Below are 25,064 nucleotides of genomic sequence, written 5' to 3'. Positions count from 1 at the left end.
AAGTCATCAAATTAATTATGACATTAAAGAGAGAATAAAACAACAACCCGACTACAATTAAGATTCAAATGCTCTACAAGGAGGGGAGTCAGCCAGAGCGTATTAACTGTATTTGGTCTTAGTTTTAAAAATTCAAAGTCTAAGCTTTTAAATGTAGGAAGGGTATTATTAAAATTATTTTTAATGATTTTGAAAATTTGTTTAATAGTATATCGAAGTTATTAAATTCCTTAAAATTATCACTTTGATCCAGCATCTGTTTAAAATTACCTGTTGTTAGTTGATCTTACTTCAATTCAAAGTTCCAGTCATTTAAAACCAATTAAGGTTTGACATAACAACATTTAATGGAATAATTCTTAAAGGGCTAGGATTAAACTACTGTTTTGCGATTTCTCATGCATTCGTATTGCACGTTTTTCTATCATCTGTTTAAGCTTATCTATAAAGCTAAGGGTTGGTTATCATTATTGAAATTCAAAGTCTAGGTTATTAAAAACTACATTAAGTTTAATTAAAACTTGATTTAATTGATCTGGTAGATAATCTTTAAAGGGGTTTGACCTTTTCCTCTATCTGTTATAGTTCTATCAAATGTAATTAACTTTCATTTGCTTTAAATATCACGTTTTCCAGCATTTGTTTAAAAATATCGCTAATTATAATTGATTAAAAAACTGAAATTTATTTAAATAACAGGATACTGAACAATCTCTAGTCGGCAATTAGTGCTTAAAAAAGCAGTTTAACTCAGTGGCAACTACCAGCTGAGGTGTCTTAACAAAGATGCTGGATAACTGATAGTTGAATTTAAGCTTAAAAATATTCCAAAGGCAAAAAACTCTGAAATTTTGTCATAACATAGCACGCAATAATACGATAAGTCGATAAATTGGGAATAGCACCAAAATTTTTGTACTATAATCACTATCGAAATGAGTCGGATTCTTTTTTAAGCATTAACTGATTAACCTATAGGTATGGGTGATAAGCCATTTGTTCATAATAAAACGAACATTTTTGGCACCGAAGTACAAGGTATACAAGACCTTGTTTAACAAGTGTTTGTTCTTCTCCAAATTTTGCATAAGTTTTTCAATTTATTTACTGTCTGTTGGTTTACAGGTTTGAAATTGGCGAATTTTTTATATATTCTGCTATAGACTTGGTAAAGGGTTTCTCAGCAAATGTACCGCCCAGCCGACAAAACTCATGTTATATTTATCACTACAACTGTGTTTAAAATCATGTTGTTCAACTATTTTTGAAGTCAATTCTTAACAATTTACAGCATAAAGTGTTCCCATACTTTGTGCCAGAAACGTGGAGCATGTTTAAATGGGTACCAAAAACTCCTCCTTAGAAAACACTGATTACTATTGCTAAGCGTAGGATTATTGAATACAGTCGACAATCAAAGCGCCATGTGAAATCAATTTAACATGGAAACATAGCAAATGCTGCATATCAAATCACAATAAATACTCAATGTTATTAACTATAAATAGAGAGTCTTCGGCACTCTCTAACATTGAACCGTCATAAGCACAATAAAGGCCCTATTACACGGCATATAGTTGTCTTATGACATGTTAAATTTAGCACATGTTTAGTTGTACATGTCGTGTTATACAAACGAAGTAGCACATGTTTAATTTTTCGATTAGAGCGTTCTCCATTACTTCTGACAAAAACATAAAAAAATCAGCTGTTTTTGTTGTCCATCGAATGAAAGCAACCCCAAATTAAATTGTCTTCACAAATTTATAATTCAACCTGCTTTCTCACAACTTTAAAAATTTTTATGCTCAAATTTTAGGTTATGTCATACCAAAATAACATACAGGTGTGATAGCAAAATGAAAAACTTTAAATTTGGACCAACATTTTGAATAACATGTGAATACAAAAAGTGACATGTCATAAGACATCTACATGCCGTGTAATAGCGATTTAAGGGAAACCAGTTTTTCTATGCTTCTATGGACTCAGTAAAGAATCTTTAAGCAATTATGAGACAAAACTCATAACGTCAGCAGCATAGGAATTTTCAAAGAAACACGAGAGGTAGAACGGAACTGATATGAGAGAATTCTGCCCATTGTTCCCTATTGGGGTGATTTTGATCCAACTTCCATTTGGAGGTTATAAGTACCAAATATCTGATTTAAGACAATTCGGACCAAATTCAGAAATTTTTCGACAAAATCTTTACGAGTTCGTTCCGAATTCTGTTCGACTTTCTAAGGGAAGCTTTATTCCGATAGTTCGAAGCGAATTCTGAACGTTGTCTCAACCTTGTTTCGTACGGGTCTTTCGAAAAAATTCTGAATGATATGTTAACTTCGATTCTGTTTTGGTCGGATCATTAGCAACTGTTTTTCCAGGAGTACATAATTCTGAACGATGTCTGGACAGCACGTTGAATGGTTTTTGTTTTAGTTTGTGTTTGCTTTTTAGCAGACTGTACTATTTGTTGTACCGCTAGTAGTTCACGCGAAAGAAGAATATCTTTTTTTGTGTTCTCTTCATTTTGTGTGTGGCTGATGGTTTTTTTTTTTGTAAGCGAACGCCATTTAAAGGTGTTAGACGGTTCTTAAAAAATTAATTTTTATTTGAGGCCTCTGAAGAAATTCGGTCAAAATTCCACACGAATTATGTAAGACTTTGTTTCACGTCTTGTATTTCATTTACTTTAACAATATATGTAACTATAATAGAATTTGGTCTCAGCGCCAATAAATAAGTGGGACAACCATTGGTTTTGTAGTTACCTCTGTGGTATATGATATATATACTATATGAAATTAGTATACCCCTATCCTATGGTGGAGGGTATAAAACAAAGTTCTTATGAGCTTCAAAGAAAAGTTTTTGATTTGTTAGGTTAGATAGACAAAAGGGTGCGGATATTTTAATCCGGCCCATGCTACTATATATATATACCTAAGCTGAGTAATCGGCTTATTGTGTGCTCTAAATACTAAAAAGTAACCTAGAAAAAAAAACTAAGTAAATCTAAGCTACTAGTAAAATCCATAATTTAGTATGTGTGCCCAAAATGGCGAGTCAATGAATTTATTACTTACGTTATTATCTCTCCCAAAGGTGAAAGAGACAAGCAAATTTGACAAAGGAAATTAACATGACAGGAAATGAAGGATTTTTATTGATTACTGAAACAAATTGACGCGCAACACGCCACTCTGTAGAGGTTTCATAGCGGTCAGTACAGAAGTGTTGCTCTCTAAGCTCCCATCTGGGTGAAGAGAATGTTCCATTCACAGAAAGCGCAAAATACCTGGGTGTTTTGTTGGACAGAAAATTGAACTTCAAATCCAACATTTTGGAAAGGACAAGAAAGGCCACTCTTGCCCTATATACCTGCAAGAGAGCCATTGACAAAAGTTCGGGGTTTAGACCGCGTGTCATGCATTGGGTATATACTGTAGTTGTCAGACCTATTATGCTATATGGTGTTGTGATCTGGTGGACGGCGCTTTAAAAATCCACCTACTGCTCAATACTTAAGCGGATCCAAAGGATGGCTTGTTTGTGCATCACAGCCGCACTGAGGACGACACCATCTGATGCACTGAATTCAATGCTACATCTTATGCCTCTGGACATTGTGGCTACCCAAATTGCAGCGACCACTGCCGTGAGGTTAAGGGAGCTTTCTCATTGATCATGTGGCGGCTACAGACACTGTGTTATCCTTGATACAATATCCGATGTTCCAGGCAGTGTGGATTACACCCTACCAGAGCCGCTTTTGATAAATATTACTGTACCACTATTCCTGATAAAACCGATTGGAACTACGATATCCCTGGAAACAGAAATAACATAGACTTCTATATGCATGGTTCCAGACTAAACGACCAGGTGGGCTTTGGGGTCTAGAACTGGTCATATCGAAAAGGATACCCGACCACTGCAGTGTGTATCAAGCAGAGATCCTTGCAAGGAAGGAAGGAAGATTGGCCTAAATATCTTCTCAGACAGCCATTAAATCCCTGGAGAACGTATTTCTGAACACAAAAACCGCCCTCGACTGTCGCAGATCTCTCAACGAAATGGCTGAACAGTGCAAAATTCACCTGTTCTGGGTGTTGGCCACAGAGATATCCCAAGGAATTCTAAATCAGACGAGCCTGCGAGACTAGGAACTACCTAACACACTCAAGGGACACTGGAATCTGTGGGTATGCCTCCAGCGACATATAAGCAAAGTTTTCAGGACCAGGTCCGAAGGGCTACGAATGATAGATGGTCACAAAGAGGTGACTGTGAGCATTCCAACACTATGTGGCCTTATCTAGACTTGAAGAGGTCTACTATATTGTGTCCGTCATGACAGGTCATTATCTAATCGGAAAACATGCTGACAGGCTGAAGGTTGCCAGCAACGACTTTTGCAGAAGCTGTAGGCACATCGAGGAAGAAGAGACTATAGAACACCTTCTGTGTGTGTGTCCCGCACTAGCAGTTAGAAGGAGTTCCACCTTAGGGTCTCATTTCTTTGAGAACCTGTCTGATTTAGCGGATGTAATTGGGCTTTTTAAAGCGATCTGGATGGTTCAACGGTACAAACTAGAAGGCATCTTCCTTCTTCTGTTCCTGTGGTATCACAATGGACGAAAACGTTGTTTTTTCTCTCAAAGGGGGAGAGAGTCGAGCTAATTTGACCAAGGGAATGAACATCACAAACCAAATTCAATACTGTTTTCAATACCATTGTGGTATTGTGTCACCACCTAATTGCCGTTTTCTGTTAGCTGCGAGAGCCAGGTGATCACATAGGAGAAGCTCCAATGTCTCATCATCTTCCCCGCATGCCCTACACGTGATATTACCTACCGTACCTATTCTTCTTATGATACCAAAAGCTACACTGACCACTTCTTATTTAGTTTCAGTAATAGCCACGTGGGCTAATGCTATGGCTTGCAGTATGGGGAGGACACTATAGTCGAGTATTTAACGGACGAGGTGTGAATTGGTCCATAACATGACATAGTTTCATACCGTTGCAATTGTTATCCATTATTCTTTGTTCGCCTATATAGAGATATCGGGCAAAGAACTTGACAAATGCGATTCATGGTAAAGGCTATATTAGTTTCGGCCCTGTCGTACTTAGTACTCTTTTACTTGTTTTCTTCTACGGCGGACTCAAAGGACTTAAGTTCTCTGAATAAACCTAACCTAAGGCGGTATTTTCGAAATAATGAGACATTGGATAATTGTTTTTTGCCTTATTCTATATTCCGTATAGACCCAACTGATATTCCTGAAATGTTCACATAATGTAGAAATTTGCCCAAACCAGACTTTTGAATATTCAAATAGATGGCAGATTTTCCCACTAGTCTCAAATTTAAAAACTCTGATATGTAGAGTTCGCCGATTTGAGCAACATTTTATTTTCCATCTAATGTTATTCAAAAACCATGAATTTGTGCGAAATGGGGGTCAATCTGGGGGAACGCTCAACCCCAAAACCCACATAAAAGGATGTATTTACCGATTGGGACAATATTGGTATCATATTGAAGGTATTTGACAAGAGTCTGAAAAACTCTCGCACTGTAGGCCGATCGAAACAAAATGTAAATCAAATGGAAGGATGCTAAAAAAAGAGAACAAAAAAAATTAATATTGTAAACAAAGTATCTGGAGGAAACCCACCCCGAAAAAAAACCCCTAACGGGCAAACAGATCGATTGGGACATTATGGATATTAAATGAAATGGATTTTGGGTGTAGAGTACGAATATGATATCAAATGTTGGCTACAGAATCTGGGTCCACACTACTGAAAAAAAAAATCCAAACGATTTTGTAAACGAATTAGGACAATAAGGACTCATATAAAATATTTTTATGTGTAGACTACGAATCTGATGTTAATATCGAGGGGACCCATTCCATGCTAAAAAAACGACCTATCGGTCACATAGTTTGACCGCGATAACATGATACTCAAATGAAGGTTTTATGGAAGTAGAGTACGAATATTATATCCAAATTTTGAAAAACTGTCTGGGAGGCCACCGTAGCGCAGAGGTTAGTATGTCCGCCTGTGACGCTGAAAGCCTGGGTTCGTTTCCTGGCGAGACCATCAGAAAAAAATTTTCAGCTGTGGTTTTCCCTTCCTAATGCTGGCAACATTTGTGAGGTACAATGCCATGTAAAACTTCTCTCCAAAGAGGTGTCGCACTGCGGCACGCCGTTCGGACTCGGCTATAAAAAGGAGGCCCCTTATCATTGAGCTTAAAACTTTAATCGGATTGCACTCATTGATATGTGAGAAGTTTGCCCCTGTTCCTTAATGGAATGTTAATGGGCAAAATTTGCATTTGAAATATGCATTTTTTTGTCTGGGAACTACCATGCCACAAAATCCACCTAAATTGGCAATCTTGTATGCGTTTTGGAACTTTTATGACATGAACCAATCCCCCATTTAGCATTAAATGAAGGTTTGACAAATACATAATGGTGACCTGGCCAAACCTTATATGAACCATTTTACTTGCTTTGGTACAGAATATCATTTGGCTGATATTCTGTAATAAAATGCTTATTTTTCTCCAATATGGCTTAAATTTGGAATGAAGAGTTTTATTAGACCTATCTACAACTGTGTTGAATATGATCCAGATCGGTCAAAATTTATGTGTAGGTCCCATACAAACGTACCACTGATTTTTGGGATTTTAGCTGTAGAACACACATTTTTACTCCGATTTCTCTAAAGTTTGGCGACACTTTCTGGGCATGGCAAAATTATATTCCAACCCATGAACGAATCGGCCAATATTTTGATGAAGCTCCAATATAAGAAAAAAATTACAAAAATAGCACAACGTAAAAATTCACTTTGGCTGCCACGACCTCATTTATGACTAGAATATGGCGAGACATACCAATAGAAGAAGAAAATAGAAGAACAAACAATCATTTTTTTGCATTTTTATCGGCATTTGAATAGTTTCCTAGATCGCTATTACGTGTGGCACCAACCACACCAAACTCCTCGGTAAGATCTGTCAAAAAGGTTTGTCTTCTAGGCTGAAATATTGCACGGCGTGTTTTGTTATGACTTCCAACAACTTTGTTAAGAATAGTTCAAATCGGTCTATAACCTGATATAGCTGTCATATAAACCGATCTGGGGTCTTGACTTCTTGAGCCACTAGAGAACGCAATTATTATTCAATTTGAGTGAAATTTTGTATGAGGTGTTTTGTTATGACTTTCAACAACTGTACTAATAATAGTTCATATCGGGCCATAACCTGATATAGCGGCCATATAAACCGATCTGGGGTCTTGACTTCTTGAGGCTCAAAAGGGCGCAAGAATTACCCGATTTGGCGGAAATTGTGTACAACGGCTTCTCTCATGATCTTTAACATACGTGTCGAATATGGCATGAATCGGTTTATAGCCTAGTACAGCTTCCCTATAAACCGATCTCCCTATTTTACTTCTTCAGCCTCGAAGGTGCGCAATTCTTACTAGATTTGGCTGAAATTTTACACAATGACTTCTACTATGGTCTCCAATATTCAGTTCAATTATGGTCCGAAATCAATTATTACTTGATATTGTTCCAATAACATAGAAATTCTTTTCTTATATCCTTTTTTTGCCTAAGAAGAGATGCCGGGAAAAGAACTCGACAAATGCGATCCATGGTGGAGGGTATATAAGATTCGGCCCGGCCGAACTTAGCACGCTTTTACTTGTTTTTTTTTTTTTGTTTTTTGATGCAATGGTTGAATGGCAGCTAAAACACATGCTTGGTTTTCTGTTGAGATGACTGGATGGAAGATTCGTCGTCATCGCTCACTTTACCTTTCACTACAAACAATTAAAAAAATCTTAGCCAACTGTTAAGCGGTCGCGATATCCATCGAGAGTATCGAACTCACAACAAAAGCTTATGTTTGGCATTTTGGCAAAATCATTAGTGACATCACTAGCTCAATACGTATCCCAAAACGGGTTAAGCTGAGCAGCGTTAAAAAAAACACAAAAAACTTTTTTCAGGTTTACTCTTCTTTATTTTCGTGGATAACTACGGAATCCATTAATTTCCATAATTTGCTAAAACAAAGGCTTCCTGAGTTTACCCAGAATTCAGACATATTTCATCATTAATTGCTATCTATGGCACAACTTGTCGAGTTATTTTTTTTATTATTTCTACATTTGCTTATTTCTATTTTTATTATTGTTCTAACTTTTTCCTTTCATTGGTGTTTGGTTTTATGGAATATGTAAACTGGATATGATGATGTCTGTGATTTTGTTTTTTTTTAGCTAATGGCATTAAAGTTTGGTTCTTTCCCCGCTTGTAGTACGATAGTATGTATATTGCGTAATTTCTACGGTGGTTAATAGCTTAACGATGGCTTCATGATAGGCTTCATGATAGGCTTCATGATAGCTCGTCTGGCTGAACATTTAGAAATGTTCTGTTTTTTGAATATTTTTCCGGGAAGTTAAGGAAATAGAATTTACTTATTCATATATTCATTTCCCTGCAAGTTGTTTATTAACATTTAACTGGAAAAAAGGTTCGTCTCTTTATGGCATCATTCTCACGTTATAGTTCTTGAAACAGCTTTATAAAAACAAATAACTTTAATTATTATTATCGAATACAAATTTTAATTTAATCTGGTTTAACAAATTATTGGAATAGGATATATTTTATTTCTCATACAAATATTTGCACTTGATTTTTGTTTACCCCTACATGTTTTGAATTTTAATAATGTTTTCGTTTGGCTTAAACATTCTTGTATACAAATTGGACATTAGAAAGCCATAAATTAGTTGGAAGAGTTTGTTAATATTTGGAAGTTTATTAGTGGTTTTCACAAAAATTGCGCGCAAATATACGAATTCAGTGGAACGATTAAAAATCCAAATTGTGTACAAAATAGTTGCAGCAAACATAACATAAACGATAAATGTTTTCATTAAAAAATTGTCGGAAACAAATTTGTCACAATTTTTTATGGAAAAGAAATTTGACAAAATGTTTATAAATTAAACTTGGCAAAATTTTCACAAAAATTTCTAATTTCTATAGAAATTATTTTCTATAGAAATAACTTTTTGAGAGAATTTTCTAAAGAAGTACATTTTCTTTTCTAATTTGAAATAAAATCAAACTTAGGCAACATTTTAAATTTAATTTTGACAATATTTTATTTTGAAATAATTTTTTTCCAAATATAAAAAAAAAACATTTTTTTAATTAATAAACTGACAAATTTTTCTATAAAAAATTACTAAAAAACGTAATTTAAAAAAAAAAAATGTTCCATGAAAATAAAATCTAGACGAAATTTCTATAAAAATAAAATCTATAAAAAATTGGAATAAAGCTTTAAAAAAAAAATAAGTAAAAGCGTGCTAAGTTCGGCAGGGCCGAATCTTATATACCCTCCACCATGGATCGCATTTGTCGAGTTCTTTTCCCGGCATCTCTTCTTAGGCAAATAAAGGATATAAGAAAAGATTTGCTATGTTTTTAGGGCGATATCAAGATATGGTCCGGTTTGGACCACAATTAAATTATATGTTGGAGATCTGTGTAAAATTTCAGCCAATTCGAATAAGAATTACACCCTTTGGGGGCTCAAGAAGTAAAATAGAGAGATCGATTTATATGGGAGCTATATCGGGCTATAAACCGATTCAGACAATAATAAACAGGTATGTTGATGGTCATGAGAGAATCCGTCGTAAAAAATTTCAGGCAAATCGGATATTAATTGCGACCTCTAGAGGCTCAAGAAGTCAAGATCCCAGATCAGTTTATATGGCAGCTATATCAGGTTATGAACCGATTTGAACCTTATTTGATACAATTATTGAAAGTAAGAATAAAATAAGTCTTGCAAAATTTCAGCCAAATCGGATAGGAATTGCGCCCTCTAGAAGCTCAAGAAGTCAAGTTCCCAGATCTTTCTATATGACAGCTATATCAGGTTATGAACCGATTTGAACCATACTTGGCACAGTTCTTGGATATCATAACTAAAAAAATACTATGTGCAAAATTTCATTCCAATCGGATAAGAATTGCGCCCTCTAGAGGCTCAAGAAGTCAGCTAGTGGCAGCTATATCAAAACATGAACCGTTATGGCCCATTTACAATACCAACCGACCTACACTAATAACAAGTATTTGTGAAAAAATTTCAAGCGGCTAGCTTTACTCCTTCGGAAGTTAGCGTGCTTTCGACAGACAGACGGGCGGACGGACAGACGTACGGGCATGGCTAGATCGACATAAAATGTCGCGACGATCAAGAATATATATACTTTATGGGGTCTCAGACGATTATTTCGAGTAGTTACAAACAGAATGATCCTATGGTGGAGGGTATAAAAATGCATCAATTGACCTACGAAATTACTTAAGATCACAATCTTCAAAAAAAATTAAAAAATTTTCTATAGATATAAAATAGTGAGGTGAGGAAATGTTTTTGTAGAAATACAATTTTAGGAAAATTTTCCATAGAAATAAAATTTTATTGACATTCCATTTTAGGATATTGTCTATCTGCACGCTAAAACGTTTGGGATGTTTTTAGGACAAGTAAAATTATTTTATCGCGAAGTTTTTCTTTTATTGTAATCGTGTAACATTTCTCTTCAACTTACCAAATGATAGCCATAAATGATTATTCGTTTGCTGGACCAAAATTTATTCTTTTGTATCTATTCTATTGGGTTGCCCAAAAAGTAATTGCGGATTTTTTAAAAGAAATTAAATGCATTTTTAATAAAACTTAGAATGAAATTTAATCAAATATACTTTTTTTACACTTTTTTTCTAAAGCAAGCTAAAAGTAACAGCTGATAACTGACAGAAGAAAGAATGCAATTACAGAGTCACAAGCTGTGAAAAACTTTGTCAACGCCGACTATATGAAAAATCCGCAATTACTTGTTGGGCAACCCAATATTAGAGAGAATAAGTAAGTTTTTGAGCTTATGGACCCGTGATGGGCAGAAATATTCACAAATTTGCTCATTACTTTGTACGTATACAAGAAAATAATCCCAAGCAAGGCCTTGAGCTTGTACATAATTGTAATTGTGTGCGCGTCACTTTACACACATTTTATCACAAACAATTTTTTCCCCTTTTTTGTTTTGACTGAGCAAAGCGTAAGTATATTGGGCAGCTCGGTTGAGTGTGGGTGGTAAACTCGGAAAGCAAAAATTTGTAAAGTTTCGCATTAGGAACAAAAATGCTGGTATACCTAATGCCTAAAATAATTAGAGCAACAGACACATGACTGCTAGGTACAAGAAAACACGAAAATAATTTCTAAGGCACATATGTACATTGTTTGGGTATATTAACGCGATAAAGAAATATCCATCCCAAAGTAGGTATTTAAATGGGCGAAAACAACAACTCACAAAAGCAATTTTTGTCTTATTTATAGCATAACGAATACAGCAGTTCTTAATACAAAATCATAATGGAGTTGTGTAAAATTAGAAGTCCTTTAATATAATTGTGTATCAAATTGTGTTGTGAAATAGTCATCCTAGATTTGCATGTAATTGGTAAAAACTTAAGTTTGAATTATGTTTCAACACTTAATTGAACTATATATGTATATACATAAGAATGACCTTAAATTAGTTCATCAATAAAAAAAAACTTATTTGAAATCCTGAATAACATGTTCTATATATCAAGAATGAAAGGTATTGCCAGGGTAAAAAAAAACTTTATATATGTCACAAATTCTTCCAAGAATACTTAGCAAAAACATGTACTTTTATAGTAAACAAAGTCCAACGTTTTTTCGAGACGAAGTTGACTTGGCGAAAATTGTGAAACTAATTGTTTTTTTTTTTTTGTTTGCGTATATAAACCATTTTGATCAAGGCTTCTATTCAAAGACTAGCACAGCAAAGAACTCTTAAAGGTACGGCAAACTGTGTGATGTTGCAAAAAAAGCATTTGACCGGCTACCCTTATTGAGATTTCTGATTCGTCATGAATCTTCATCAGCGGGATTCGTCAAATGGATTAAGGTGCTTTACATACCAACCCAATTAGAGTCGGCTATAAAGCACACATCTGAATTTTCTTAAACACGACTTGCTCCACAAGTGCAATAGAAGAGAAGTAAAATTTTATTTCCCTTATTCAAATCCAACTTATCCAACAATGCTAATGGCAACAAAGATATCTTTATCCCTTTTGTTCTTAGAATTTTTTTAATCCGTATCAGAAAATTGCATTTTTTCCTGTATTTGTTGTTTTACACAAAATACATTTTCCACATTCGTGACAAAATTGCATTTTTCTGAAAACGAAAATTCAAATTGAAAAAAATCTGAGAAAAAAAGAAATGGATATATTGCATTATTCGGCAAATCGGCATTATTTAATCAATTTGCTGTGGAGGCTACAAATATTGTTAGGTGAAAAAAAATGTTTGCATGCGTTTTGGGGGCATATGGAGTAAAAAACATGTCCCAATTAAGGGACCTGGTTTTGGAATTTTTGAAATCGAGGGGCCTATTTTGAAGTACATGTAGCACCCGTTAAATTGACACATCTTATTTAAGTCTCACTTAAAACGAATCTAAAATATGCTTTCTTTACAAACAAAAAAAAAAAAAAACAAAAATTGAGACTAATCAATGAAAATATTTGATTTGAACAAAAAAAATCAAAAAAATACACTTTTCTGCATTTTTTATTTCTAAACTGTATAACTTTCACCTGAATTATCAGATATGGACACTTTTTGTATCAAAGTCGTTGTTAATAATCCAAATCATGCATAATAGTGAAAATCGAACCACAAATGCATTCGTACATTGCAAAATACGAAGCCAGTCTCGGCCAAAATTTCAACAAATAAAAATTATAACTCGTATAACCCCAAAACTTGTAAAGATATTATGCAGACTTTTGTAGGGAGTTTTTTTGAAAATCGGACCATAAATGAAGATTTGGCAACTCCAACAATTTTTCGAAATACCGCGGTGACCAAATTTGAAGGCCTGCCAAAAGGCGCCCGCAAGGGCCTTGAAATTTTGCACACGATCGCTAACACCTCAGATCTAACCATTCCACATTTCAACTCTATCCGATCTCACACGGCCTATTTTTTACTGTTTTTATACCCACCACCATATGATGGGAGTATACTAATCTAGTCATTCCATTTGTATAACCTCGAAATATTGACCTAGGACCCCTTAAAGTATATATATACTTGATTGTCTCGAAATTCAGATTCGAACTAGCCACGTCCGTTCGTCCGTCTGTCGAAATCACCATAGCGGCCGAACGCGTAGAGCTAGCCGCTTGAAATTTTGCACAAATACTTTATATTGGTGTAGATATATAGGGATATAGTTCCATATAAACCGATCGCCCGATTTGACTTCTTAAGCCTCTGGAAGCCACAATAATTGTCCGATTTGGCTGAAATTTTGCACATGGTGTTCTGCTATGACTTCCTGTGCCAAGTGCGGTCCAAATCGCTCAATAACCTGATATAGCTCCCATATAAACCGGTCTCCCGATTTGACTTCTGAGCCCCCGAAAGCCTCAGTTGAAATTGTGTGTTTTGTTATGACTTCCGACAATTGTGCCAAGTACGGTCCAAATCGGTCCTCATACAGCTCCCATATAAATCGGTCCCTCGATCATCCTTGTTCGATTTCTTGAAGCTTTAATATTAGCTGGTTTGACAGAAGTTTGGTATGTAGAATAAAATTATGCCCTTAGACAAAATTTATTTTGTATAAATTTTAAAAAGAATCCATGGTGGTGGGTTCCCAAGATTCGGCCAGGCCGAACTTAGCACGCAGTTATTTTTTTATACCCACCACCGAAGGATGGGGGTATATTCATTTTGTCATTCCGTTTGGAACACATCAAAATATCGATTTCCGACCCATTAAAGTATATATATTCTTGATCGTTGTAAAAATCTAAGACAATCTAGCCATGTCCGCCCGTCTAACCGTCTGTATGTTAAAATGACGCTATAATATTTAGAAATACATTGAGCTGAGACTTTGCACAGATTCTTTTTTTTTTCTTGTCTATAGTCAGGTTAATTTCGAAGATGGACTATATCATGATATAGCGCACACATAGTCCGATCTGCCGACTTTGCCGGTATTAGGGCCATAAAAGCCACATTTATTATCTGATTTGAGACAGTGAGTTGTGTTATTTGGATATAGCTGCCATATAGACCAATTTCTCCATTTAAGGTTTTGAACCCATTAAAGGCGCATTTATCGTCTGATTTCACCAAAATTTGGGACAGTGAGTTTTGTTAGGCTCTTCGACTTCCTTTTTTAATTTGGCCCAGATCGGTCCAGATTTGGAAATGCTGTAATATAGCGATCTCTAGATGTAAAGTCTTGGCATCGCTTAAATTTAACACAGTGACTTATGTTGGCTTTTCAACATACGTGTCCTATATGGTTCAGATCGGTCTATATTTGAATATAGTTGCCAAAAAGACCAGCATTTTGTTCTACAAATTCAATGTCCGTGCCAAATTTGGCCCAAATCGGACAATATTTCGATATAACTTCTATGGGTGCAAAATATATGCATTTTTCACCATATTATGACGAATGGTGGCTTACATATATACCCGAAGATACCCTGGTGGGTATCCAACGTTTCCCAAAGTTTAAAATCTTATTGATATTTCATTGCAGGATATTGCCCGGCTATATACCATTTTGCTCAATGCATTCTATTCAAAGAATAGCACAGCAAATAATTCATAAAAGTAGCTGTGTGATGTTACTAAAAAGCATTTGACCGGTCACCGGAAGTAGTAACTCCAGTCATTGAAAATAACGAAAGAGAGTAAGTGCAAGTGCGTTTGCCAACTCCCGCAAAAAACTGTACATCCGAGCAGATAAAGAGAAAGCGAGAAAGTTATAGAATACAAATATTGATAAAACCAGATCAAAATTCTTACAAGAGCAATATACACAAAAAGTTGAGGGAAATCATATATGGTAATAAGTAAAATATATTTCTCGCGTTGTGTAGACGAAGGCGGAGCGATGCGGGCCGGGTTCAGCTAATCTTATATATAAAATTCAACTTGTGTTTGTTGATTTGATTGTTTCTATGGTTGTTTGTTCCGTATAAACTCAAAACGACCCAACCGATTTTCTTGAAATTTTCACAGATGATGAAGCCTAATTTTCAAAAACGTTTGAACTCAGAGAGAGGTTAGGCGATTCAAGCGAAAATTTGTTTGCCCTCTTATAGGCAAACCTAAAAATTTATTTGCCCTCTTATAGGTCAACCTAAAAACAAAAATTTGGTATACAATTTTGGGGTAGGGTGACTAGTAATGCCGTTCCATAGCTTAGTTAAACGTATCAAAACACAACGACTGCGTTAGCTAGGTCAATGTTGTCAGAATGAATGACGAACTCTCTTCAAGAAATCTTTTGAAGGCGATACTCACGTAATACGCAAAATAGGAAGTCCAAAACTCCGATGGAACGACCAAGTGAAGAAAAATATCTCGACACTGGGTGTCAGAGATTGAAGAAACTGCGTAGAAAATTCAAGCGCTTGGAAATCTATTCTACGTTCGGCTAATGAACAATTTTACACCCAAATTGAAACCAAGACTCGATCACGACAATAAAGCGGAGGGCGACGGGAGCTACTAATATTATAATCATATGTATGACTTGGTCAAAAATTTAATGATATGGAAAATTGTTTCAGTTTCTTTTTTTTATTTTATTTTAGAGAAAATTTTGTCGAAATTTTGAGTGTTGCAGAAAATTTGTTTAAAATTACATTTTTAAATAACTTGGTTTTGAAGATTTAATTTTCTGAAAAAAGAATAGCTTTGTGTAGAAGTGTTATTTTAAAATGAATTTCCTACATAGAATTCGCAGCTCACAGAAAAAATCCAAACTTAGTCATATAATCAATTCACTGCAATGTTTCGTATTTCCTATGAATTGATTATTGAAAATAGATGAATGTGTTTTGGAATTTCTCATATTTGCATATTGAATTCATGAAATTCAAATGCAGTTCCGCCACTCAAAATATACGCAGAAATCGAAATAATTGCATAATGCATAGAGTTTGGTGAACTTTGTGTGAAATTTGTATTAAAATCAACATATTCACAATAACCGGTCATATCAAAATTTTTGGAGAAATTTTATGTCACGGAAATATATAAAAATTTTAAAATGTTTAATTTTGCAAACATTTTTGTTATTTTAGGTATCTAACTAGAATAACCTCGTTGCTTCACTACCCTCGCTACATTCCATGTCAAGTTATAACTGTAGGTCAGACCAGGCATAATTTATGCCCCCGTAGCAGCTATATCGAAATAGGGTCCGATTTGGACCAAATTCGGTACGGACATTGAGAGGTCTAATAAATACAAGTCATTGTTCAAAATTGTGGAATAAAATACTGGTCTTTTTGGTAGCTATATCCAAATATAGACCGATCTGAACCATTTACGACACGGATGTCGAAAAGCTAAACACAAGTCACTGTGTCAAATTTCAGCGAAATCGAAAGCCTTTTGTGGGGCCAAAACTTTAAATCGAGAGACCGGTCTAAACGGCAGCTATATCCAAATCTGAATCGATCTGAGCCAAATTGAAGAATGATATCGAAGGTCCTAAAACAACTCATAGTCCAAATATCGGCGACATCGAAAATAAATGAGTCCTTTATGGGCCCAAAACCTTAAATCGAGAGTTTGGTCTATATGGCAGCTATATTCAAACCTGGTCCAAATATGATGTCGAAAGGCCTAACACAACCTGCTGTCCAAAATTTTTGGCAAAATCGGACTATAAATGCCCCTTTTATGGGCCCAGGGCTTTAAATCGAGAGATCGGTCTACATGGTATATCCAAATCAGTACCGATCGGGTACAGAAATAATTGCAGAAATGTGTCGAGGAGCCTAACACAACTCACTGACCCAAATGGCGACATCGGACAATAAATGCGCCTTTTATGGATCCAAAACCTTAAATCGAGAGACGGGTTTATATGGCAGCTATATCCAAATCTGAACCGATCTAGGCCAAATTGAAGAAGGATGTCGAATGTCCTAACAAAACTCACTGCCCCAATTTTCAACAAAATCGGCTAATAAATGTGGTTTTTATGGGCCTATGACATTAAATCGGCGGATCGGTCTATGTGGCGGTTATATCAGGATTTAGTCCGATATAGCCAATCAGGAACTTAACCTGCCTATGAACAAAAAAAGAACCTGTGCAAAGTTTCAGCTCTATATCTCTACTTTTAAAGACTGTAGCGTGATTTAAACAGGCAGACGGACATATATGGTTAGATCCTCTTAGAGTTTACGACGATCAAAAATATATATACTTTATAAAGTCGGAAATGGATATTTTGATGTGTTGTTAACGGAATGACAATATTAATATACCTCCATCCTTCGGAGGTGGGTATAAAAAAATAATAACTAATAAATTATTAACAAAAAGTAAAAGATTGCTAAGTTTGGCCGGGCCGAATCCTGGGGACCCACTACCATGGATTATGCTAAAAATTTATACAAAATAAATTTAGTTCAAGGGTATAATTTTATTTTACGTACCAAACTACTGTCAAACCAGCAAAAATCAATGCTGCTAGGAACCGAACAAGGATGATCGAGAGAGAGAGAGAGAGAGAGAGAGAGAGAGCGGTTTTCCCATATAAACGCTATATCAGGTAATAGACCGATTTGAACCGTATTTGAAACAGTTGTTGAAAGTCATAACAGAACACTATGTGCCAAATTTCAGCCAAATCGGACAAAAATTGCGGCTTCCAGGGGCTTAAGTAGTCAAATCGGAAAATCGGTTTATATGGGAGCTATATCCTAATCTGACCCGATATGGCCCATTTTCAATCCCCAACGACCTACATTAAATTTAAGTATCGGGGCAAAATAGTTAACCGCTAGCCCGACGCGTTCGACAGCTATCGTGATTTCAAACGGACTTGGCTAGTATCGGGGCAAAATAGTTAACCGCTAGCCCGACGCGTTCGACCGCTATCGTGATTTCAAACGGACGGACGGACTTGGCTAGATCGACTCAGAATGATTAGATTAGTACAACCCCATCCTATGGTGGTGGGTATAAAAAGTTCAGTCTTAAAAGCGGAAGCATTGGTTAACAATTGCAAATAATTGGGAAGCAAGTTCCAAAGACATGATGTGTTGGTAAAAAAATTGGCGTTCAGAACAGAGTTTTTTGAATGTTGGTAGAATGTGTTTTTTTTTTCCTCTGCTGGATATCGCGAACACCACACGATTATAGAGATAAGGAGGTTCTTTTGTGTATATTATACAATGTAACTGTTATAAGCATCTGATCTTAAGATAATTGTGAAATTAAACGTAAACAACTTGGTAAGCAAACTCCGATATTCTGTCTCTCCTTGTATTGTTAAAGACGTAGCGTGCGATGTTGTTAAATGCGTCATTAAATGTCCTGGAGTCATTGTAGTCACAATATGCAATGACTTCACAACCGTAAAGTAGGGTTAGATATGCCTTAGCAAGCATCATCCCAATATTTAGAAAAGTATATGTTCGCATAATCCATAAATTTCTTAGGATACAATGTGCTTTACCGGAAGCACGGTAAATATGGTTTGTCCATGTTAGCTTTGAATTAAAAGTTAGACCCAAATTGCAGGACGACTCTACTCGTTCTATTGCATTGCCCTAAATTGTTAATTCGATGTTGGCTTGAAGAGTTTGTATTTTCCAATAACTATATTTATATGTCGATGGGTTGGGATCCAAACAGTTATTACTTGCCCATCTGTAGATAGATCCCAAATCATTGATAATAATATGTACGTATTTCAAAAAAAAAATCTTCTAATCTCCCTTTAAATACTGTCAAGATTTACTTGTATCCCAATTTTGAGAGCTCTAGAAAAATCATATAGTAGCTCTATATATACTATTAAGCTGTATCCGTATTCCAATGTAAAGAACTCGAGCTCAATCTGTAAAGAAAGTACCGTTTTGTACGTTGTAGTACCTAAATATAAATATACGAATTAAAAAAATATATATTCTAGTCGCCGTTTAACTCAAGGTCTAACTATATCCAATTTTTGAAAGCTGTAGCTCAATCTGAACAGAAAATACCATATTGAACTTTAAGTATCTAAATGTTGGGCATACAAAAATATATTTCGCTTAAATATTTTATTAAGGTAATATCACAACTAGGGACAATTTTTTATACCATACATCACTACTGCGTTACAGGGCATTATAACTTAGAACATTTGTTTGTAACATCCAGAAAGAAGAGAGATTGACCCATTGATAAGTATACGGATCGACTCAATCACTCTCTGATTCGATTTATATCTCATATATTTTATTTTTTACGTAGAGACAAGGCCTATTGAAATTGGAAAAAGTCAGTTCAGAATTGGATATTGCTCCCATATATCTATTCGTCCTATTTGCAGTAATAATGGAATAAAATGGTCACTTGTTAACCGATTCTTTCGAAAATTGGAAGGAATGATTTTCTCTTGCCTCTTGACATTACTGGTGAGCTTCATAAAATTCGATTCCGATTTACCGTTAGCGTATTTATTGCTAATCTTGCTAAAATTTACTACAGCGCTTTCCTCGACGACTATCACCGATTTTGAGAAATATTCCAATAAAGTGCTCATTTGTTAATCGATTCGCTTAAAATTTGGCTGAAAGGATTTGTATGATCCTTAATATTACTGGTAAACTTCATAGAAATCGGTTCAGATTTATACAAAGCTTTCCTCGATGCCTACCAAATTATCTAAGAAGTTTGGTCACGATCGGTTCAGATTTTGGGTAATTTTCTGGTACAAAATTTTTTGAATTTACCACTCATTGAAAACAGTCCTCTGTTTCAGATCTCTTCCAACTTTTAATTACATTATTGCATATTAGCAACTAGCCCCTTTTTTATATAATTTCCGTTTCCAATTTTGTGCCAGCAGTTTGAAGAGTTTGCCTGTCCCACTGTCATTACAGCTGTTTCGCATTGTGTGCCATAATTACACACGGATAAATAAATAGAGTAGTTAGTATTGTGGATGTCAGGCGAGTCATACGGATATGAAGTGGATATCTGAGTGCTTTAAAAAATTGTTGTCGGTCATGAATATTTATTTAGCTGTTGTCTTTGAATTGAAACCGTATCACGTTTTCCCCAGTTTTATAGCGAGGCAAGTAACAAACAAGTGGCATGAACACTTTGAAATACAACAACTATAACTACTATGAAACTTGAAGCCGACATTTGCTATGTGTTTTTTGGCGAAAAGTTTTGCTACCCCTTCCTACCGCCGAAAAAAGTAAAATTAACAAAATTTTCACTTTCACCTTCAATGGACCTTAACTTGACTTGTGTATTGGTACACCACATGATCTTTTAAGCGTAGCATGGCCAGTTTTTCTCCCGCCAAGTAAAATTTCAAGTCAACCAACCATCCGTCCATATACCCATCCGTCTGTCTTCTGTTATATGTTTTTTTATTTATTATTTAATACCTCTTGTTTTGCCACTTCTTTTGTGGTACATCTTTCTTTCTTTCATATGCTCGTAATAAAATCTGAGCAAGTTTGAAAATTTATGTTGATGCTGTTGGCGTTATGTTGTTATTGTTTATGTGGTTTCTAACAAGAAATCGGTTACCATTACCAATACAATACATGAAACCTCAATGCGACTAGCACTTGATGGGAAGCAACTGGCGAGTGTGATGAATAATGAATGTTGAATAACCAAAGCGCATAGGAAACAAAACAAGATATTCGAACCTATTACAACACAACACCCGGATTGCTGTCATGTAGTTGTTATAGTTGTTGTTGCTGTTGCTGTTGCTATTACATGAATATATTTATTAGATATGCAACACTATGGGACGAATAGTACAAACAAGTAAAAGCGCATTAAGTTCGGCCGGCCAGTATCTTATATACCCTCCACTATGGAACGTATGTGGCAAGTTTTTTAATGACTTTTTCAAATATATAGGAGCTATGTCAAGTTAGAGACCGAAATGGAGCATATCTTTCATGCCAGTGGCAAGACATACAAACGTTTTTATTTTCATCCAAATCGGATGCTCAAGAAGTCAAATCGGCCGTTCGGCTTATAAGGGAGCCATATCAGGTTATGGACGGATTTAAACCATACTTGGTACGGCTATTGTAAGTCATAGCAAAACTTTACGTACCATATTCCAACCAAATCGGATAATAATTACGCCATCTAGAGGCTGAATACTTCAAATTGGGAGATCGCTATTTGCTAAATTTTATCTAAATCACATAGTAATTAAACCCTCGTAATTGAGATCGGTTTTATGGCAGCTACACTGATAGAAAAGTGACGGTACTTTGCCAATACCGCCTGGTATTATTTTGTCTGCGTTATTAGCAAAGTTTTTTAATACTATTTGGTATCAATTTAATACCAGACAAGGGACAAAAGGCTTTTAAGAATTGACGGCGTCCCATTTATATTCATGTCATCCAGCTAGAAGTATTGTTAAACTTTGACTTAAAATTTGGTTTGGTATCAAATTTTCTCTGGGTGTATATCATGTTATGAACCGATATGATGGATCAGTTTTAAAAAGTCAAAATAAAATACCTCATACAAAATGTCAATTAAGTCGGATAAAAACTGCATCCCCTAGAAGTTCAAGAAGCCAAGAAAACATTTTTTGTATTTTTTCTCTTAAATCCACATTTATACATTAAAAATAAACATTAACCGGTAGATAAAGCAATAAAATTAGCTAAATTAGAACGTCAAAATGTTTAACAACTTACAGTTTTCTGTTGGAATAGTTATCACTTCAGTAGCTAACATAATTGCAACGGAAACTCTTACAAAGCAGTATCAGCGTTAGATTTCGGAGTTTGAGAGCAAGTTTGGCAAATGCTTACGAATGCTTAGATGTCATCTTCCTTTATTTATGTAGCAGCATAAATGTGTTGAAAAAATTTAGCTCGAAATAGATCTAGGCCTATATCTGTCGGGCCTGTCCCCATTTTCAATGTTTTTGACTTGCCAATAGCCATACCATAAGTTTTCACACAAAATTTTGCTTAAATCGGTGCACCGATTTCCGAGATCAAAATAGGGGTAAGGGTAATTTTTTTTTTTGTAATTTTTTATGGAAATTTTGCAAAAAAAGATGTTTTATGGAAAATTTTGTCACGTTCTGTAAAAATTATTTTCTAAATTTAAGTCCATTGAAAACATTTTGTCTATAAAACGTCTATGTAAAAATTTGTTCTTAAAATTCTGTTTCTTTAGAAAATTTTGTCTACATTTTTTCTAAAGAAACGACCAAAATTTTATTTCCACAGAAAAAATTTTCAATTTTTTTTTCTTTAGAAATTGGTAAAGTGTTTTTTGTAGCGAATATTTTTATATAATTTAAATTATTTTCTTATGAAATTTGGCTTTATTTTATAAACATAGCAACATTTATTATTTAAAATTGCATTTCTATAGAAAATGTTTTCAAAAAAATTGTTATGAAACTTTATGCCAATTTTTTCAAAGGAAAAATTTTTCAAATATTTGTCAAAATTTTATTTTAAATTTATTGTTCTAAAGAGAGTTTTGTCAAAATTTTATTTCTTTCGTCAACATTTTTTTTATTAAAAGACATTTTGTGATCGGTTTAGTTTAATTTCATAGAAAACGTTGTCAACATTTTATAAAAAAAAACTTTTGCCAAAATTTTATTTCTTTACACATTTTCGTAAACATTTTTTTCAATAGAAAAATGTATCCAAATTTTTCATTTCATATTCACATACAAATAAAAAATTTTTCATTTCTATAGAACCTTTTCCAAATTTTATTACGAACACAATTTTTTATAAAAATGTTGGTTGTGCAGAAAATTTGGTCAAAATTATACCTTTATAAAAAAAGTTGTTCAAGTTTGTGAATTTTTACGAATGTCGAAACTATCAAGAATAATTTACTTTATGGAATCTTAATCAATATTTCGAGGTGTTACAAACGGAATGACTTGATAAGTATACCCGCATCCTATAGTGATGTGTATAACAAAATTTTGAATGGGTTTTTGTTTTTTATGTTTTAAGGCTTTTCTATCCCTTGTGCATCCATGATATTGGTTGGTCTATTGCATCAAATAGTCTTTTGGTATTAAGGTTTTTGTATATCCAATTTCCGATCAAAAATATTGATTCAAATCAATACAAACAAACTTCAACATATATTAATATATGTATTTTCGCATGCTGATGTTTGCATTGTAAATACATGTTGGATAACAGGACAAACATGTAAACGAATTAATGAAATTAATTGATTTTGGGGATTTGCTTCGTTTTGATTGGGAATTCAAAATGAATGCAAATTAAATTTACACAATTCGCAGGCAAAGCTAAGAGTTGACCTCATTCGATGAAAAGTCAAAAGAGGTTATTTGGCAATACAACATTACAAACACACATGCTAATAAAACATTGCCAGTATTTGCAATGCTTATTTTATGCAAATGTTGTAGCTGCTCAAGCCACCAAATCAATCGCTGGCTGGTATTGCCAAATATCGCAATCAATACTATAGCCAAAAAATGGGTATTGGCCAAATGTTTTAATTAATGACGATGACTTTGTCGTGCCTGCAGTATTTGGCAATGTCTCCCAATGAAAATCATATACGTCTGTGGGGGCCACCTTTGTTCTTATTATTGGCCGGAGCCATTCTGTTTGCCTTTATTTGGCTAAGGGAAGCAAAACCTGCTGATCCCATACATATAAGCATGACGATTGTTTTGTTGTGCGACCAACTCACCTTCACTTATTTCGATTTCGGCGTTTTTCTGCTGGAATTTGCCCGCCCCCGCTGCGGTTTGTTGATTTGGATCGGATTTAACCACTCGCATCATGCCACCATAGCCGAAAAAGTCTCCAAATACCATCAAGGCCACCACGGCAAAAATCATGATGCGAAAACGCCAGGCCATATCCATGGTCAATGGAGTTGTTTATTGAATCGATCTTCTTTTAACGCTTGATTAACTAGGCCTTCAATTAATGGGATTTTGGCGTTTTATTTGTTTAGCAATAACACTTTGGCAATTTGTGTAGCCTTTGGAATTTTGTTTTTCTTGATGGGTTCAAAGACTTTCTTAATTTTGGGATTTTTTTCCAATTTTTTTTATCAAATTTGACTCGCGTACGCGTTTGCAATTTTTTTCTTAATAATGAATTTTATGCCAATTTTTAATGCGCTTTTTGTGTTTGGTATAACGATTTACGAATAATTGCAAATTTGTAAATCGTTTTCGTTTTGATTTTTGGTTGGGCTTACCAAAACAAAAAGTGGTCTTTTCTTGCACTGCTCTGAACACAAAGACAAGAACAAATAATAAAGCATGAGGTTGACGTTTCAGTTGAAGCTAAATCACCGTTGATTTCTTTGCTTAGTTAAGTACTTTTTTATTTTTGGTTTGTCAATGTGTGTTTGTTGTCCGGTATTCGTTATTCTCTACTTTAATGCCAGCGTTTGTTAACGGTTTTACGCGATGTTGGTAAGTTTTTTTTTTTTGTTAAGTCTGTCCGTCAGCTCGTCCACTCTATGGCTCGTTTGTTTTGCAACTAAGCTTAACATCTGTTAAGCCGAAGTGTAGCAAAACCCCTTTAGTAGCCATAAAACAGATACTCTCACACTAACTAAATACAAAACAACTACCTTGCCATGCCACCATACACACAAATACATACTGTCGTTCATTAGCCATAGGTTTGGTTGAGTGTCTTCAAGTTAAGCTTGACTTGTGCTTATCAGACAACAGGTAAACAGAGAGCAGAATTGCAAAATGAACTCATTTTTTAAGAATCATAGAGAGAGAGAGAGAGAAAGAGAGAGAGAGAGACATATCTCTGTTAGTTAAACATCAACTGT

At 34.8% G+C, this 25,064-nt stretch overlaps 1 protein-coding gene across 1 annotated transcript in view; it reads right to left on the bottom strand.

Annotated features, from left to right (window-relative positions):
• LOC106090469 (uncharacterized) overlaps positions 1–24,745 on the bottom strand; it is a 45,331-nt gene extending 20,586 nt beyond the window's left edge. Inside the window, exon 1 of the mRNA XM_013256653.2 lies at positions 23,952–24,745. Coding sequence (XP_013112107.1) covers positions 23,952–24,129 — 178 coding nt within the window. The 5' untranslated portion in view covers positions 24,130–24,745. The remainder of the gene's footprint in view (positions 1–23,951) is intronic.
• Between the last annotated feature and the right edge of the window lie 319 nt (positions 24,746–25,064).

This window comes from Stomoxys calcitrans, chromosome 1 (assembly GCF_963082655.1).
Source record: "Stomoxys calcitrans chromosome 1, idStoCalc2.1, whole genome shotgun sequence".
Taxonomy (NCBI): domain Eukaryota; kingdom Metazoa; phylum Arthropoda; class Insecta; order Diptera; family Muscidae; genus Stomoxys; species Stomoxys calcitrans.
Note: the sequence above shows the minus strand (reverse complement) of the source record. Positions and strands in the feature narration are given on the sequence as shown.